Source organism: Emys orbicularis, chromosome 6 (assembly GCF_028017835.1).
Source record: "Emys orbicularis isolate rEmyOrb1 chromosome 6, rEmyOrb1.hap1, whole genome shotgun sequence".
Lineage (NCBI taxonomy): Eukaryota > Metazoa > Chordata > Testudines > Emydidae > Emys > Emys orbicularis.
In genome coordinates, this window is record NC_088688.1 from 41,833,579 (window position 1) to 41,851,979 (window position 18,401).

The 18,401-nt window shown below is 41.6% G+C and overlaps 1 protein-coding gene across 1 annotated transcript in view; it reads left to right on the top strand.

Annotated features, from left to right (window-relative positions):
• ERBIN (erbb2 interacting protein) overlaps positions 1-18,401 on the top strand; it is a 232,135-nt gene that overhangs the window by 134,821 nt on the left and 78,913 nt on the right. Inside the window, exons 6-7 of the mRNA XM_065407058.1 lie at positions 5,153-5,231; positions 8,841-8,930. Coding sequence (XP_065263130.1) covers positions 5,153-5,231; positions 8,841-8,930 — 169 coding nt within the window. The remainder of the gene's footprint in view (positions 1-5,152; positions 5,232-8,840; positions 8,931-18,401) is intronic.

The window sequence follows — 18,401 nt, forward strand, 5'->3', positions numbered from 1 at the left end:
TTCATCTCTATGTTGTGTTGTTGAATTACAGCATAGATGAGAAGACGTACCAGAAGACAAATTTAACGAAAATGTAAATAAAATGATTGTAGTTCTGTTTTAGTCCCCATCCCAACTCCATTTGATATCCCCATCTTTTATTTTCTGGCCTTTATTATTTTAACCAAAACATAATTTTTGTATACTTGTAACTTTCTTTTTAAAAGTTGTTTAAGTATTAAGTAGTTGTAATAATCAGATTACAAATCATATAGTTTTTACATACCTACATATTAAGTATTAAAAAATGAATTTTTCTTCTTCCGAAGAGGCGTCAAACTTATTTGATGGATAGAGATGGTTTCTCTTTTTAATTAATCTCAGTGGGCATGGTATATATGTGACGGGCAAATGTTTTGTAATGTTTATGAAGCCGGTCTGTACCTCAGTTTTCCCCTATGTGTTGCATTGTTATCTAGTGGGTGAAAAGAGACTGTTTGTTCTTGGCAGGCTAAGACACAGGTGTGAATGATGCCTAGCTGTCTGGGGCTTTAGGTCCCATATCAGCAGAGCTCTTGAGAATACAAGTATCAGAGGGGTAGCCGTGTTAGTCTGGATCTGTAAAAGCAGCAGAGAGTCCTGTGGCACCTTATAGACTAACAGACGTATTGGAGCATGAGCTTTCGTGGGTGAATACATGCATCCGACGAAGTGGGTATTCACCCACAAAAGCTCATGCTCCAATACTTCTGTTAGTCTATAAGGTGCCACAGGACTCTTTGCTGCTCTTGAAAATACAGTGGCTGATCCAATTGCCTGGACATGGACACCTAGTAACCAATGACCCAGAGAGAGATCTAGACTCCCCGCCTCTCAGCAGGGAGGCAGAGCCACATCTCCCCAGTTTGGAGATTAAGGACTGGAGAGGTGTGAGGTGGGAGTTAAGTATTGGCTGCTGGAGGAGTCAGGGGGATGCTCACTGGGAAGTCTGATTGAGGAGGTCAGACTGACTAACAGAGGGAGAGAGCTTTGAGCTCTGGCTAACTAGAATGTACTCTACTGTAACCTTAATTTCTCTGTGCTATCCAAGGTCTTCCTATACTGTGTTCTAGTCAACTAATATACCTTACTGTTTGACATCACTGACTGAGTGTCACTGCAGATGCTTGTGGAGGTGCATTGCTCACTAAGATTAAGCCTCCCTCAAGGGTCTCTCTCAGTATACTCGCAGAATGGAGCTCACAGTGTAAAGCAGGTGTGCTAAAGGCCTAGGGGTCCGGTCTAAGGAGGCGGTGAAGGAGTGGTACCCCCTGTGGAGTCTGGCATACTGAAGGGGTCCTCCCAGAGACTGTTCCAAAGCTTTCTCCTGAGGGTATTCTGCGTCAAAAAAACAAAAATTCTGCACACAATATTTGAAAATTCTTCAAAATTCTGCCAATTTTATTTGTCAATAAATAAATGTGTTGGATCCAGAATGGCAGCGGGGAGCACAAGCCACTGACTGCACAGAGGTGTAGGCGATCACCCCTCTCCTTCCCCCCCTCTCCCCGCAAGGACCAGGACTGTCCAGAAACACACGGGGGCCCTGCCCCTCTGTGCCAAGCACACGAGCTGTAGGCAGGCAGGCTCAGCCCAGCGAGATCCAAATATGGAGGGCTTAGTGTAGGGAGATCCAGGTGTGGGGTGATAGGGTTCTGTGTGGGGCAGCCTGGGTGTGAGGGAGATCAGGATAAACGGGGGCTTGTTGGGAGGGAGGGGCTCTGGGTGCAGACACAATGGGACTCCACAGGGGGATCCAGGTGAAGATGGTTGGGGCTCAGCAGGGGTGGTGGTCTTGTTTTGTTATACCAATAGAATAAAAACCAGCAGGATCTTAAGAGGGATAAGGCAAAGATGCCACATTTATTGTAAATATAATGATAAAGCAAAAGATAAAAGTAAACAACGTTGTTTGACTACTTATTCCTATCACTACTTATTCCTATATATATATATATATATATACACACACACACACACACACACACACACACACACACACACACACACACACACAGAGAGAAAGATTCATTCACACAATCATTCATTCAAGTTCTGTATAGGTGTTATAGTTACCAGCCTAGAAGTTGCTCATGCCAAGTTACTGGCCAGGTATGTTGGTCATGAGGATGGAGCCGAGTCTGTGTCAGATGCACCTGATGCTCCTGGAGGTTGGCAGCAGAACCAGAGACTCAAAGTCATCAGCTTTTAGAGTCCATTCTTATAGGAATTAATTCCTATGTTAGTCTATGGGAGCTGTTTCATCCTGCTGTTGCTGACTCAATCAGCAGATGGCACATTCCTGTCCAAAGTGGCACATTCCTGGTGGCTCCACACTGTCCAAAGTTTGTGTTTCTCATCCTTCCAGGTGATGGGGTGGATCCCAGTTTACCCTTCGGGGGTTGTCTGGTGGTCCTACTCGACACATTCTTCGGCCGATGTATACTCCCTTTCTAGGCTGGCACCTCCCTAATCATCCATGTATATCAAGCATTCATCAGCATACATTCCATACCTTAACCATATTTTAATTTACTGTCTCCACCACTTTCAGGGTGTGTGCTAATTCATTTGAGACTCCCGGCCCTTTAATCACAGAGGGTGGGGGTCTGTCCTAGGAGCCCTTGAATGAAGTGAAAATCACTTAATGGCTTATAGTGTTTGTTTACATTGTATCAATTACTTCAAGAACAAAGTCAATTAACTTGTTTGTAAGTTTTACATAATAATAAAGTATCTTTCACAGGATAGATATAATCAATGGTTTCTACAGACAGTAGCTTACAAGTTTTAACAGAAGACCCAAGAGATTTTTGTACTTGGTGAAACTGTTGGATTTTAAAGTGTGGGGGACAAATTATGAGGGGGTCACTGTCACTTGGGGGAATCACTGTTAGTACCTTCAATATCCCTACAGTTTTGGTGGGCTTAGCGGGGGGGGGGGGGGGGGGGGACGGTCCCAGGTGCTGGTTTGGTGGGGTGGGAATCCGGGTGATGGCTTAGTGGGGTGGGAATCTGAATGCAGGTGGCTAGTCAGGGTGGTTCAAGTGCAGGGGGTGGTCTGGGTACAGGGGGTGAGGCTTGTCGGGATGTGGGGTCAGTGGAGGGGTTCTGAGTGCAGGGGGTGAGGCTTGGCAGGGCAATTTGGGTGTGAGATGGGTCTGGATGAATGGGGATTGGGCAGATGGGGGAGCAGCTCCCTGTACAGTGACCCCTCCTCCTCACAGCTGAGGAGCGATGGGGGCAGGAAGCAGGGCTGGGGGTTTCAGCACTTCCTGCAGCTGGAGAGGTTTCTGGGAGTGGGTCTGACCCAGCCCTGGCCACTCCTTACCAGGGAAGAGGAAATTCTGTCCTCTCCAGCCCAGCCAGGATTAGTAGCTGAGCCTGGCACAGAGTAGGAGTCACTGGCCGAGGCTTCCCCAACCCCACTCCTCCAGTGATTTACCACTCCACTGGCTGCTCTGGGCACCCAAAACAATGCACTTGCACTGCTTGGGCATGGCGCATGACTGTTCTTGCAGCTTCCCTGTCAGTCATTTTTTTTGCAGGGAAGCAAAGAAATCTGTGTGGGACATGAATTCTGTGCATGTGCAGTGGCGCAGAATTCCCCAAGGAGTAAAAGCGGGGGCCATAGCACTATTCCTGTGGATCTGTGACAGTATTACCCTGAATCTACACCTGGACTACCACTGATTTGAATGAGAGATTTGCTGAATATTTAGCTGTTTGTTCAATACTTTATTGTTGCATTCAGAGTCACTCAGTGAGAAAATATTTACTTTTAGACCATCGCAAAGGTATCCCTTTGTTTCTCTTCCTTCCCCACCCTTCTTTTTCTTTCCCTCTTCCTCCTCTCTCTTCACCCCTGAGCATTTCCTGCCCTGCAGCAGTTATCATTTCCCATCTCTCCATGGGCTTCACTCCTACTCTCCACATTGCATTTGCTAACATGATCATTTGTGATTATGTATATTGTATGTTGTAAATATTTTGGTCTACCCAACAAACGTTACATCTTGTTTGTCTTACTGGTATAAATTAATTTGAGGCTGAGGAATGGTAATCCTCTTCCCTGAACCTAGGGTTGAGAAACAGGACTGTTAATCTTGCCTTGGGGTGACAAAGATTACATTGACACTGAAGAGTCATAATTGGGCTTTAGAGTTACCTAGTGAGATTAATAGAAGGTAGGAAAGTTCCCACCTCTGAGGCTACCTTCACTGCAGCAGGTGTTGTTTTTTTACAGTGGGATAACTAATCTGCATTAGCTGTCCCATTGTAAAATCCTGTTGGAGTCAAAGCACTGTAGTTTTAATAAAAACTTTAATGAAAGGTAGCTAGGTGAGGCTAATGCTATATCTCCACCTGTGATTGGCCTTGCTTAATTTACCTCATAGTAAAACTACAGTGCCATGTCTCCATTAGGATTTTATGGTGGACTAGTTAATGCATGTTACCTTGTGGGGAAAAACACACTTTTCTGGGCAGTAAAAACAAAGCCTATCGTTGTTTCAGGCTGTTTGTTGAGTTAGGAAGACAACAGCATCAATTACATTTAATTAACATTGGGAAGTTCTCTGCAACCATGAAGGCTAGACTCTTACTTTTTTAAAGGAATGAAGTTTATATTCTGCGTAATCTGAACATGTCTTGCAGGCCACATAAACACATCAGGTGGGCTTGAGCTATAGTCTGTCTAAATTTGGCGGGGGAGACGGGGAGCACAATTTGTTACTGAAAATGTATATATGTGTAATTGATGATTGAAGGCTGACCCAAAGGCTGCCATTGACTTCAGTGGGCTCTGGATCAAGCCCTTCATTTGCCTTACTGATCCATGAAAATCACTGTTGCAGTGGTTCTCTGGAGTGTTGATGGAAGCCTTTCCTGATAGAACACAGAAAGAAGCATTTTGAGAAACAAATAGTGGGTATCAAATGGGTATTGCGAGAGAAGGTAGTGCATGAAAAAGGATATTTATCATATGAAGTGGTCCTCAAAATGAAAAATTGGAGAACCACTGCATTAATTGTTAAATGAATTAGTTCTTTTTTAAATGTTTTAAATTAAACATTTTTCTGCCTGTGATTGAGTCTAATAACTTAACATAGTTTGTCTTTTCTTTATTTAACAGGCATACAGGAGTTTCCAGAAAACATCAAAAACTGTAAAGTTTTGGCAATTGTTGAGGCCAGTGTAAATCCAATTTCAAAGTAAGTTTCCCCCCCCCCCTTCATTCTGATGACAAAACCTAAACTTTCTTACCATTTATTGTGTTGTATGTCTGTATAGTTACACAAGGAGCTAGTAGTGCCCCCCATAATTAAAGTTGCCCAGCAGGTCCCATTATAAGATGCTCTTTTTCAGTTGCTTACAACTTTGCCAAACTTTAACTGTCCAGGCTGAAATTTTCTATGCTGGTTGTTTGCCTCAGGTTGAGTTTGATTTAGGGTTGCTAAATCCCTCCAGGATTGTCCTGGAGTCCCCAGGAATTAAAGATTAATCTTTAATTAAAGGTAAAGTCATGTGATGAAACCTCCAGGAATTCGTCCAACGAAAGTTGGTAGCCCTAGTTCGATTAAAGTTTCAGCAAAAACAATTCAACGATTTCTGAGAACAAATTTAGTGGAAGAATATATATTTCCGCATGGTTAAAAGAAAACAAACAAACCAACTGAATTCTTATGACTCTTTCACTGAGATGCTCTAGTGCCCCCATGCTTTGAAGCACGGAGTTGAAATTTAGCAGGGAGATAGCATGTCCCTTACACCAGGCTATCTAGTGTTTGTATGACGGTTTGCCCAAATTTGGCCAAGTTATAAACCTTTTAAAAATTGCATTTGCCACAACAAATAAATAATATAATAATAATTACTGTATAGTAGTAACTTGCTAGAGTTTGGCAGGTAAATTCTCCAGAGTCCATCTGCACTGATCAGGCTCAAGCCCAGGACTGCAGGCTCTTAGCTGCTCCTGGCTGCTAGAGGTGTCTGTGGCACTGGGCTTTGGAACTAAGAACAGAACTGTCATCATGGAGGCGGAAGCAGCCTGACTGAAATGCAGATGGGACAAGAACTGAGCCAGGATGGGGAGATGAGGCAGGGAAATGAGACTGGGAGAAGGAGCATGAGGGGGTTGTTGAGGGAGAGACAGGACTGGCACTGGGTCAGGCTGGAGCAGGCAATGGCAGAAATGGTCAGACTTGCAGGAGAATGGGGCAGAAGAGTGTGCCCACAAGAACATACTCCCTTCCAGAATCTGGAATTGAACCGAAGGTTCTTGGGTCTCCACTGTCAGCAAATAGCTATGGATCTAGAGCAGTGGTTTTCAACCTTTTTTCATTTGCGAACCCCTAAAAAATTTCAAATGGAGGTGCTTTGGATTTCCTTTGGAAATCTTAGACATAGCCTGCAGACTCCCACGGGTCCACGGACAGCATGTTGAAAACCACTGGTCTAGAGACTGATCCACACAGAGGATGACACAACCTACTACTGTTCTTAATTACTTCTTTAGCTCAAGTGACAGAGGCCTGTGCTGTGGATCTAAGAGTTCCAACCCTGTTGATGAACCATGTGGCTATCAGTATGGTTCTACCAGATAGAATTAGGTTAAATCAGTTGAATGCTGCTCTAAAAACTGGATTCTTTCCCTGCCTTTGCCACAGAGTTCTTGTGTGATGCTAAACTGGTTACTTAAACCAAACTTTTCATAGGTGCTCGCTAATTGTGTGTTCCTCATTTTCTGGGTGGCAGACTTGAAATCCGTGGATGAGTACTCATAGGTGCAACTGAAGTCACTGGGCTAGAACACACAGAGTGTTATATAATGCTAAGTACAGTGAAAAATCAAGTCCTAGATATCTCAAACTGGGCAACCAAAATCAAAACAGTTCTGACCTTATCTCTTTGATCCTCACTTCCTTATCTTTAAAATTGGGGTCATACCACCTCACCACACACAGGGTTGTTGTGCAAATCAGTTCATTAATGTTTGGGAAGCACTCAGATATTTTAGTGAAGAGTGCCATGGAAAAAGCCTCTGAGGAGCTCAGTATTCAGAGCAAGGTTTGAATAGTGTGCAGTAAATAAGACACAGAATCACACTTTGAAAAATAAGGATAAAACAAGATACTGAATAGCTATTGGTTCTGTGAATACCATCTGTCCTGTGCACTGAAGGAGGCAGGAGTTCTGGGGGGAGCGGAGGGAGGAAGTGACCTTGTTATTAAAGACGGTATCATAATGGATGCACATATGGGAGGTAACTTAGAGTTGCCCAGCAACCTTAATTCTGGCATTTCCTTACTTTTGAGTGCTTAATTTTTGCAACCTTGATATTCTTTTAACATCGTTTTTGTGTGTAGTTATATATACATCGTCTTCCTCAATAGGTATATACAAAAATAAAAAAAGGGATTAACATTTTGTAACCTTAATAAATACCATTTGAAAATAATCCAACATTATGTGCATGCACATATATAATTATATAATCATTTATATTTTAATGTGTAACACTATATTACATAATTATTACTAAAGTGTAAGTAAACTGTACTAAATTTGTACTAATTAACTGATCAGATGATCCATCTACACTTTATTCAATTTAAAATTATGGGACTTTGTAGGCATAAGGGCTGAGTGGGTATGTTGGATAAAGATAAATAAGTAAATATTTATTGATATAGCACATGCTGCTTTACATTAAGGTCAGATTTTGCTATCTTTTTAAGACTGTAAGTGTTAGAAACTTACTTTTTGTTTTAGATTAAAGTTTAAATTGTTCAGGAAAGTAGGACTTAGACAGTTTCTTGTGCTTCCCTTTCACTACTGGAGTGTATTTTTCAATTCTTGGTTTTGATGAAGTTAAATATGATGTTGCAGGGGTTTCTAAACTGAGCTTTTAATGGAAGCATTTATAGAGAGACTAATGTTTACATAAACTTTTGGTTTTAAAAATGACAAAAGATGCAGGGAACCACAATACCATCTCCTTGGATGGGCAGAAACATGTAGATTCTCAACTTGCTGGGAACGTTATTGTTTTTCTTCGTTTTTTGTTTTTTTTATGTCAAAGTCATAAATCTTTAAAAATAGGAAATTGCTGCTACTTCTTTTGCTTCTGCTGCTATTTCTTAGGCACTTACAGCCATAACATTTGAATGCCATTACCGACTTTTTTAGAAGTCACCAGTTCTCTGAAGAAGGTGGACAAATGTATACTCCTCTTTCTCAACTATCAGTTGCTTAATTAAAAAGAATCCAGTCTGTCTAGTTTATTTCATGGGAGCACAAACCATGGACCATTTTGCAAACTCATCTCCTAGGATAAGACTTGCCCAGAAGTGATGGCTCTTGTCTCTCTGGTGACAAGATTTAGGCTTGGCCCAGTTTCTGGAAGTAGTACTAGCACAGGTGAGATCTCTGCTGAAAATGACCATCAATCACCCCACTTCCACTCCTAAAAAACAAATAAACTCAAAAAGTTTTACTAGTTTTTCATTAGCCTTGGTATTTCCACTCAGTGAATCTTCCACAGTGTTTTCACACTGCAATCTAAGCCTTTCAGATAGCTAGACCATAACCTGTTCATAGCATTGAAAAACAAGGGCCTTGAAACTGATCCTGGTATGAACAGTTAGCCGAATGTAGGCTGAGAGAGCCTTGTAGAAAAGCTGATAAACCTTAATTTTAGCATATATGTTCATTTTGCTATACTAAACAAATTATACTGTGTTATAAGAGAGTACAATATAATGACGATATAATGTTGAAACAAAAACAGTGCCTAAAAAATTTTTTTTGTGTTCATCTAGGCTTCCAGATGGATTTTCCCAACTGTTAAACCTAACACAGCTGTACCTGAATGATGCTTTCCTTGAGTTTTTGCCAGCCAATTTTGGCAGGTAAGTTAAATTTGAATCTGAGAACCTATAATATTTAATTCTTGCTTCTTAACTATTCAGAAAAGGTTTTGCTGCCTCTTAAGCAAAGGGTGGGAGATAAATCTCCAACAAGTTTTCCATGTATTACATAGCTTAAAATAAAACAAAAAACACCAACATCCTCTTTGGTAGATCTTCCTGAGTGTTCTATTTGTACCCTTGAGAAACCTTACCAAACATCACTTAGTGGAAAATAACAATTAGATGCTTGTCTCACTTCATGGGGTAAGTCTGTCTTGTTTTAAGTATGAGAAACTAATCTTGCTGAAATACAGCTTGGTCACCATTTAGTTGTTGGAATGGAGCAAAACAATGACTTCGTCTTCAGCAATCTATTTATGAACATTCCATCTGTTTCTGGTACACCCAGAGATGTTTTTACACATTAGTAAACTTATGTAAACCAGTGATTCCTGAACGATTAGTGCTTAGGAACACATAACATATTCACTATCAGTTATTCACAGAACCCTGTGTGATGGGTTCCCCCTTGGGGTGTCACCTGGAACTGGTGTACCACTGAGCCCTCTGACCCACCAGTCTGGGCTCCCTCTCACACTGTGCTGCCTCTCGCACTGGTCTCCCTCTCTCACTGTGCTCCTCCAAGCTTGCACTTTCACCAGCATTCACACAGACAAGGATACACCAGGTTGCAGTTACGTGCAGACTCTGACCAGCCACTGCACGAACCAGCAATAAGGAGGCTACAGTCAGAATAACTACCAGCTTCCCAAACTCTCTCACCCCACTGGAGTATAAACCCAAAATTATACTGCCCTGCGCTGCACAAGGAACTGTACAGCGTAAACTCATAGCGTTTACCCCTCCCTCAATCTGGAGAGGAAATGAAGCAGCCCCTTGAGCTAAGATTCCCAAGCACTTCACTCTAAACTTACTGGTTTAGATTAAAACATAAAATAGATTTGAAGTGAACAAATTTATCTTTTGTAGTTATTATAAGTGATAGCAAACAGATCAAAATCTCAAACTAAGGTTAACATACTAGAAAGATAGGATTTGAATTACCAGTCTCTCACCCTGACTGATGATACAAGTGGGCTGCAGATTCTTAAGGCACAAGCTACACTTGCTTTGCAGTTTGGAATCCCCAGATTTTTCCTACACAGGCTAGAAATCCCCCTAGCCTGGGTCCAGCACTTCCTCCAGTTCAGTCTTTTGTTCCGTAGGTGTTTCCAAGAGTTTTCTTGTGTGGGGAGTGAAGAACAAGAGAGGATGTCACTCCCTGCCTCATATAGCTTTAGCATATGGCAGAAACCCTTTGTCCCAACCTCAGTTTGTGGAAAAACACTGGTATCCAAGATGGAGTCCAGAGTCATGTGGCCTGGTCACATGCCCTTGCATACCTTGCTGAGTCATAGCAGCAATTGCTTACAGGTTGGCCAAAACATTCACAGGAAGGTTAAATGCTTCCAGGGTCCATTGTTTTTGCTGATGGACCATCAGCACTGTCTGGCTTCTTCATTGCTCTACCAGAAAGGCTAGTTGTGGATGTCACCCAGAGTAAGCACGATTGAAATACAGATACATAGTCAATATTCTTAACTTTAGATACAAAAATGATACATACATACAAATAGTATAATCATATTCAGCAAATCATAACTTTTCCAATGACGCCTCACATGACCCATCTTGTACAAAATGCATTATAATTGTGCCATAATCATATCCTCATAATATCACTGTGAAGAATATCAGATGCAGTGTCCTACCCTGTAAGAAAATTTGCTCTCAATCAGAGTATGAGGCAAATACTTATATCCTACCCTTTAAACTCTGGGTTAATTCTTCAGTGCAAAAATGATAGGATAGTATAGTTAAGAAGAAAATTATTTTTAGGCCAGTACTGTCTGTCCTTTCCTCCTTGTTCTTTTGGTTTGTCCACTTCTGCTTTGTTGCTCTTTTCTTCCCTGTCCTGTCTGGTTCTTTCTTTCAACCTCTTTCCCTTCCCATGTCTCATCCAAACTTTTCTTTTAGGAGCTACACCAATTTACACCAGCTGAGGATCTGACCCTTTGAGTGCAAGTGACTAGGATCCTATAATCCTAGTCAATACAATTCAGTAAACAAGTGCTCAGAAAAGTGCTGAAAGCAGAAGCATAACACTACTCTTCTACAGTTGCTGAAGTAGTTTGGCAGACCAGTAGGCACTCAGTGAAAAGCAAGAACAAAAGTAGTCTGTTAGTGATGCATTTACTAGTCATCTGAGATGCACACTTTTAGGATTGTTGGCCTAGATCTCTTATGTATGTACACATTTCCTGAATTCAGTATTTTAAAAAATAAGATACACTGTACATTAAACATTTTGATTGCAAATAGGTTGAGTGGGAATTGTTTTCTTCACTTCACTCTTAGAACTGAGCTATGAGGTATGTCTACACTTCAAACTGGATGTGTAAATTCCAGCTTGAGGACATACCTCTACTAGTTCTGATTGAGCTACCATGCTAAAAATAGAGTGTAGCCACAGCAGCAGGAGGGCCTAGCTACCCCAAATATGATCCCACCTGATACTCTAGGTAGGCCTTTGAGGTGGCTAGCCCCTTACACTATCATGGTTACACTTTATTTTCTGTGTGCTAATGCAGGTATGTCTCCTCAAGCTGGAATTTACAACTCTGGCTTGAAGTGTAGACATACTGTCATGGTGTTCTGGGTATAAATCAGACCAGCAAGGGGTTGTATCACTGCTTATCCTGCAACCCTGGGTGCACTACAATGCTTTGCTGCTGTAGCTCCGAGCCTGGGATACTCACAGCTAGCAGGTTATACCCTGAGTGTCTGTGTGCCAGACAGCCCTGGTTCAGCAGCTCTGACCCCAGAAGCTTGTCTATTGCCTCACAACCCAACTTCCACCAGCCTTGGTTACAACCAGCAAGTGACCCCAACACACTCCCCCAGCCCCAAACTTCCCCAAAACCATGTGCCCTGAAGTGTCCAGCCCTCACCTGGGCCACTCAGACAAATATTAAAGTTTGTTGCTCATGCAAAGAGACAGAAGCCCATTACATCTTATTAAAATAATGGGGGTAATTACACCCTTCCCTTCAAACACAGCGCTGAGTTGGTTTATAGTAAAAAATAAAACAAATTTATTAACAAAATATACATAGGATTAAGTTATGCCAAATAAAAGAAATAAAAGTGGAGATGGTTACAAGCAATTGAAAGTGAAAATACATATTTAATAGTCTAAAACTTAATCTTGCAAGGTACAGGCTTTGTTCAAGATGGTTTCTCTCACCAATCTTCCTTCTTCCCAGCCATGGCTGACTTCCCCTCAGTTGGGATCTTCCACAGAAGTACAAGATGCTTGGTTCCCTTGTCTTCCTAGATGAAATAACTTTGCCCAAGCAGTTTTCTCACCTATATCACTGCTCTACAGCCAAAATGCTTCTGAAATAAATGTAGTCAAACTTTACTAATTCTGGGTCACTGAGAACGAAAATGATGCTTAAAATTGTTGATTGGCTCTAGTTTTCAAGATATGCTATTGGGTCAGTATATACAGTATATACTGACCCAATAGCATATGAGTTATAAAGGGAAGGGATCTCAATTTAAACCAGAAATGACTAAAATACATCTTTGACTGGATCTATGAATAAATCTATGACTGGGTTTGGACAGTACTTGCTTTTTAGGCAAAACAATGAATGATGCAATCTGAAGCTGGTATTGCGTCATACATGATATGAATTGCATCATGTTATTCCTAGAAGTCATGGATGATGCAATCATAACGAAGCTTACATCACTCTGCTGAACAAATTGCCCTATATCAGCTCTAGAAATCATACAGTGTCGTGCTCTTATTTGGCAGTGTTTGATTTTGCAAAGGGACACATTTCTGTTTAGCCAAAGTGAGCAGAGATGCCTCGTACTTGTGTGAACAGTGCAGATAACTTCTGCTATGTTTGTGGTGAAGTGACTTTTGCATCACAAAAACGCAGTATAACCACTATGGTTAAGAAAGCCTATCACCTTTATTTTGGCTGCAAAATTGGAGATCAGGACAAGAGGTGGGCCCCACACATATGCTGCAACACTTGTGCAACAAATCTTCGCCAGTGGTTGAACAGGAAAAGGAAATCTATGCCTTTTGCAGTGCCAATGATTTGGAGAGAGCCAACAGATCATACCAGCAATTGTTACTTCTGCATGGTGCCTCCAGTTGGGAAAGGTGTGTCAAAGAAGAAAAAGCGGACTGTGCATTATCCAAACATTCCATCAGCTATACGCCCAGTACCCCACGGAGAAGGACTGCCGGTTCCTGATGCACCAGAATCATTCTCACTTGAGTCAGACGAGGAAGAGGATGAAACTTCCGGTCCTGAACCATCAATGTCACAGGACCCACATTTTCTCCCATCCTCCTCCTCTGAACCACACCTCATAACACAAGGTGAACTGAATGACCTTGTCAGGGATTTGGAACTACCCAAGAGTAAGGCAGAGCTGTTGGGCTCCAGACTACAGCAGTGGAATCTCCTGGCAGGTGATGTTAGGGTTTCCATGTTCCGTGACTGTCAAAAGGATCTTGTCCCATTCTTCTTCATGGAAGGTGATCTTGTAGCCTGCAACAACATCGATGGTGTGATGGTAGCCCTCAACATCGTTCACGATCCAGATGAGTGGAGACTGTTCATTGATTCATCGAAGACGAGTCTTAAAGCTGTTTTACTGCATAATGGCCATGTTTTGCCATCAATTCCAGTTGGTCATGCAGTCCATATGAAGGAAACCTATGACAACATGAAACAACTTTTGAGGTGCATAAACTATGACCAACATCAGTGGCAGCTTTGTGGCGATTTGAAGGTTATTTCTCTCTTGCTTGGTCTGCAGACTGGATACACAAAGTACTGCTGTTTTCTCTGCGAATGGGATAGTCGTGCAAGAGATTCCCACTACATCAAGAAAGATTGGTCACTCCGACAGTCATTGGAGCCTGGGAGGAAAAGTATTCAGCATCCACCACTTGTTGAATCAAGGAAGATTTTGTTACCACCCTTACACATCAAGCTGGGTCTGATGAAGAACTTTGTCAAGGCCATTGACAAAACACAAGCAGCTTTCAAGTACCTCCGTGGAAAATTTCCAAGGTTAAGTGAAGCTAAGATAAAGGAAGGTGTCTTTGTTGGTCCTCAGATTCGTGAACTTCTTCGAGATGATGCATTTGACCATGCACTGCGTGGCAAGGAAAAGACGGCATGGAAAGCCTTCCAGTTAGTGGCAATAAATTTTCTCGGAAACAACAAGGCAGACAACTACAGGTTGTTGGTGGAAAACCTCCTCAAGGCATACAAAAGCCTTGGTTGCAACATGTCACTAAAGATACATTTTTTGCACTCTCATCTAGATTTTTTTCCACCGAACTGCGGAGCAGTGAGCGACGAGCACGGCGAGCGATTTCACCAGGACATTGCAACAATGGAGAAACACTATCAGGGCAAATGGAGCCCATCAATGCTTGCAGACTATTGCTGGACAGTGACAAGAGATGCTCCATTTAATGAATACAAGAGACAAGCCAAGAAGCGCCGAGTAGACACTGAATAGGACTAAACTATGTACAGAATAGTTTTTTGCCTTTTGTTTCATAATCAATTTTATTTATATAACCCTTTTTTGCTGATTTTTAAAGTGTTACATAAACAGGACAGGTGAAATATTATCATGTAAAGCAACCATAAACACATGAAAAGACCTAGGTTTACAATTTATGATTAAAACTCTACTATCTACGCAATATACATAGACATAAAATGTAAAAACTTAAATATCTTAGAAACAGTAGCCAATCAGTTGTTTTAATGGGCATATTTGAATTCAGCACATCAAAATACATAATAAATAGCACATTTTATCTCTGAAGCAGACGACTTCTCAAAAATTGTAGGCCAGTGCGTTCTCTCCTTGGTTGAAGGACCCATCTTCCTCAGCTTGCAAGAGCTCTGGCCCTTGTGGCTGTCTAGTGATGGATGCCAAAGATGGCTTCTGCCCTTGCTTCTGTCATAACTATAAAGGGAAGGGTGACAGCTCTCCTGTGTACAGTGCTATGGAATCCCTCCTAGCCAGAGACTCCAAATCCTTTTACCTGTAAAGGGTTAAGAAGCTCGGGTAACCTGGCTGACACCTAACCCCAAGGACCAATAAGGGGACAAAATACTTTCAAATCTTGGGGGGGGGAAAGGTTTTTGTGTGTGTCCTTTGTTTAAGGGGTTGTTCGCTCTTGGGACTGAGAGGGACCAGACATCAATCCAGGTTCTCCCCATCTTTCTAAACAAGTCTCTCTTATTTCAAAATTGTAAGTAAAAGCCAGGCAAGGCGTCTTAGATTTACTTTGTTTTCTCAACTTGTAAATGTACCTTTTACTAAAGTGCTTATCTTGTTTGCTATACTTTGAACCTAAGACAGAGGGGATTCCTCTGAGCTCTTTAAGTTTGATTACCCTGTAAAGTTATTTTCCATACTGATTTTGCAGAGATGATTTTTACCTTTTGCTTTAATTAAAAGCCTTCTTTTTAAAAACCTGATTGATTTCTCCTTGTTTTAAGATCCAAAGGGGGTTTGGATCTGTATTCACCAGGAGTTGGTGAAAGGAAGGAGGGGGGGAAGGGTCAATTTCTCCTTGTTTAGAATCCAAGGAGTTTGGATCTGTATTCACCAGGGAATTGGTGAAAGGTTTCTCAAGGCTTCCCAGGGAGGGAATTCTTAAGATGGTGGCAGCGGACCAGAGCTAAGCTGGTAGATAAGCTTAGAAGTTTTCATGCAGGCCCCTACATTTGTACCCTAAAGTTCAAAGTAGGGATACAGCCTTGACAGCTTCTATCTTCCAAAGTTCAATGAACTTGTTTCAAAAGGCAGGATAACCTCATGCTGTTTTTTCCTTCGTGTGGGCTTCCCATCCCTATGTATGTAAATGTGATTTCCGTTGTTTTGATTCCACCATGCTTAATTTACATCAGAGACAGGTAAATAGGCGTGATGTTCCCTCCTGTCTGGGAGAGACCTGTATCTTCCTTTGTTTGGACACAAACTGTAAAAGCTAATATCAATGGGTACTCATAATTCCTTATATAATCTTAATACATACATTTCACAATGATACTAATCACCAGTGTGTCATAGGCTTTCATAGAAGATCTCAGTCTACCCACTTTTATAATACAGTAATATTGTATACAATCTGTTGACTCAGTTGCTTATCACTTGAGATTCAACCCCCCTGTCTTTATATTTGTTAGCTTGATAGCTTTGTTTACCTTCTATGTAAATGGACCTTCATTGTCTCTGCCTGGTGACAGGGCTAGTCTGAGAAGCAAATATACATGCCTTTGTCTAGGGCAGACCAATTTACCAACTCTCCCGATATGTCTGGTTTAAACACATTTTAGTCATAATTCTAGCATATAGCCATTACTCTTAATGCACACTGTGTACATACATCATGCAAGAATATTATTGATTAGTGAATTCTTAGTTTTCCAATGACCTATCAGATGGCACTTTTTTAGATGCAGATTATAACCATAGTGAATTGGTGTACACTGAACTAGTCAGGCCAGCTGAAACTCACTACCTGATACCAGTGAGCCTCTTGCATTGGCATGCTTTTAGCGTCACACCTCTCCCATTACAAAGTTACAGGAAAGTTGGCTAGTGGCTAACCCAGAGGCAGCCTTTCAGAGCCCTCTCTCCTGGACATGGCTTCTGCCACTATATTTTCTTTCCCCTTTATATAGAAGAAACCTGTTCTGTCACCTTTGTCTGTTTAGAATCTCCAGGACATATCAGAGACTCTACATAACTCCACCTACTGGCTGGCTAAGAATAGTACACATCCTGTGCAATTGATTTGTTATCTTGTCTCCCTCACCACACCCCAGCATGCTTGATTTTCACCCACCTGTTGCATCTGTTTTTTAGACTGTAAGCTTTTTTGGGCAGGAACTTCAATTTATCATCTTTGTATATCACCCAGCACAATGAGATCCAATGTCTTTGAGGCCTGCAGGTGGTACTGCAATATAAATGTGTTTATAATAATAATTAAAAAATTTAGAATTAATGGGAATTGGGATGCAAATCCCTTAATAGCTATGAAAATCTCAGCCTTGGTTTTTAAAATATACAGGTACTGACTTTAAAACACCCTAATTTCTAGGCTAATAGAGCTGAACAGGAATTATTAACAGACCTTATACCATCAATTGCTTTTATTTTTTTATATATATATATAAATTTAAAAACGGGTTTAAACTGCTACGGTTACAGTAAAATTTCCTGAGATAAGATGGGTGAGGTAACATCTTTTAGTGGAGTTTATAGAATCATAGAATATCAGGGTTGGAAGAGACCTAGTCCAACCCCCTACTCAAAGCAGGACCAATCCCCAACTAAATCATCCCAGACAGGGCTTTGTCAAGCCGGGCCTTAAAAACCTCTAAGGAAGGAGATTCCACCACCTCCCTAGGTAACCCATTCAAGGGCTTCACTACCCTCCTAGTGAAAAAGTTTTTTCCTAATATCCAACCTAAACCTTCCCCACTGCAAATTGAGACCATTACTCCTTGTTGTGTCATCTGCTACCACTGAGAACAGTCTAGATCCATCCTCTTTGGAACCCCCTTTGAGGTAGTTGAAAGCAGCTATCAAATCCCCCCCCTCATTCAGGGCCGGCTCCAGCATTTCTGCCGCCCCAAGCACCAAAAAAAAAAAAAAAAAAAGCCGTGATCGGCGGCGGCAGTTCAGCGGCAGGTCCTTCGCTCCTAGAGGGAGTGAGGGACCTGCTGCCCCTGAATTGCCGCAGGTGCCGCCCCTCTCCCTTGGCCGCCCCAAGCACCTACTTGTTAAGCTGGTGCCTGGATCCAGCCCTGCCCTCATTCTTCTCTTCTGCAGACTAAATAATCCCAGTTCCCTCAGCCTCTCCGCTGGACTCTTTCCAATTTTTCCACATGCTTCTTATAGTGTGGGGTCCAAAACTGGACACAGTACTGCAGATGAGGCCTCACCAATGCCGAATAGAGGGGAATGATCACGTCCCTCGATCTGCTGGCAGTGCTCCTACTTATACAGCCCAAAATGCTGTTAGCCTTCTTGGCAACAAGGGTAGGAGCCTTGCCTTATAACAGGCTTATTCAAAGTGATACAAGCTACAAAAGTGAGATCTGGGAAGAGTGTTGGCATTTTCATAATATAATAAAAATACTGTAATGATAAATAATAATTAATAATAAATAGTGTGTAATAAGCATGTTATAAAAACAAATTTTATATTTCCAAGATCACTGCTTTTATAATTTATACTCAGGTAAAGGAGAAAATCCCTGGAGATATTAATTTTTAGGAGGGGGTTTGTGAGACTTGACAATTTAGTGAAGGGGGTTCACAGGTTGTTAAAGT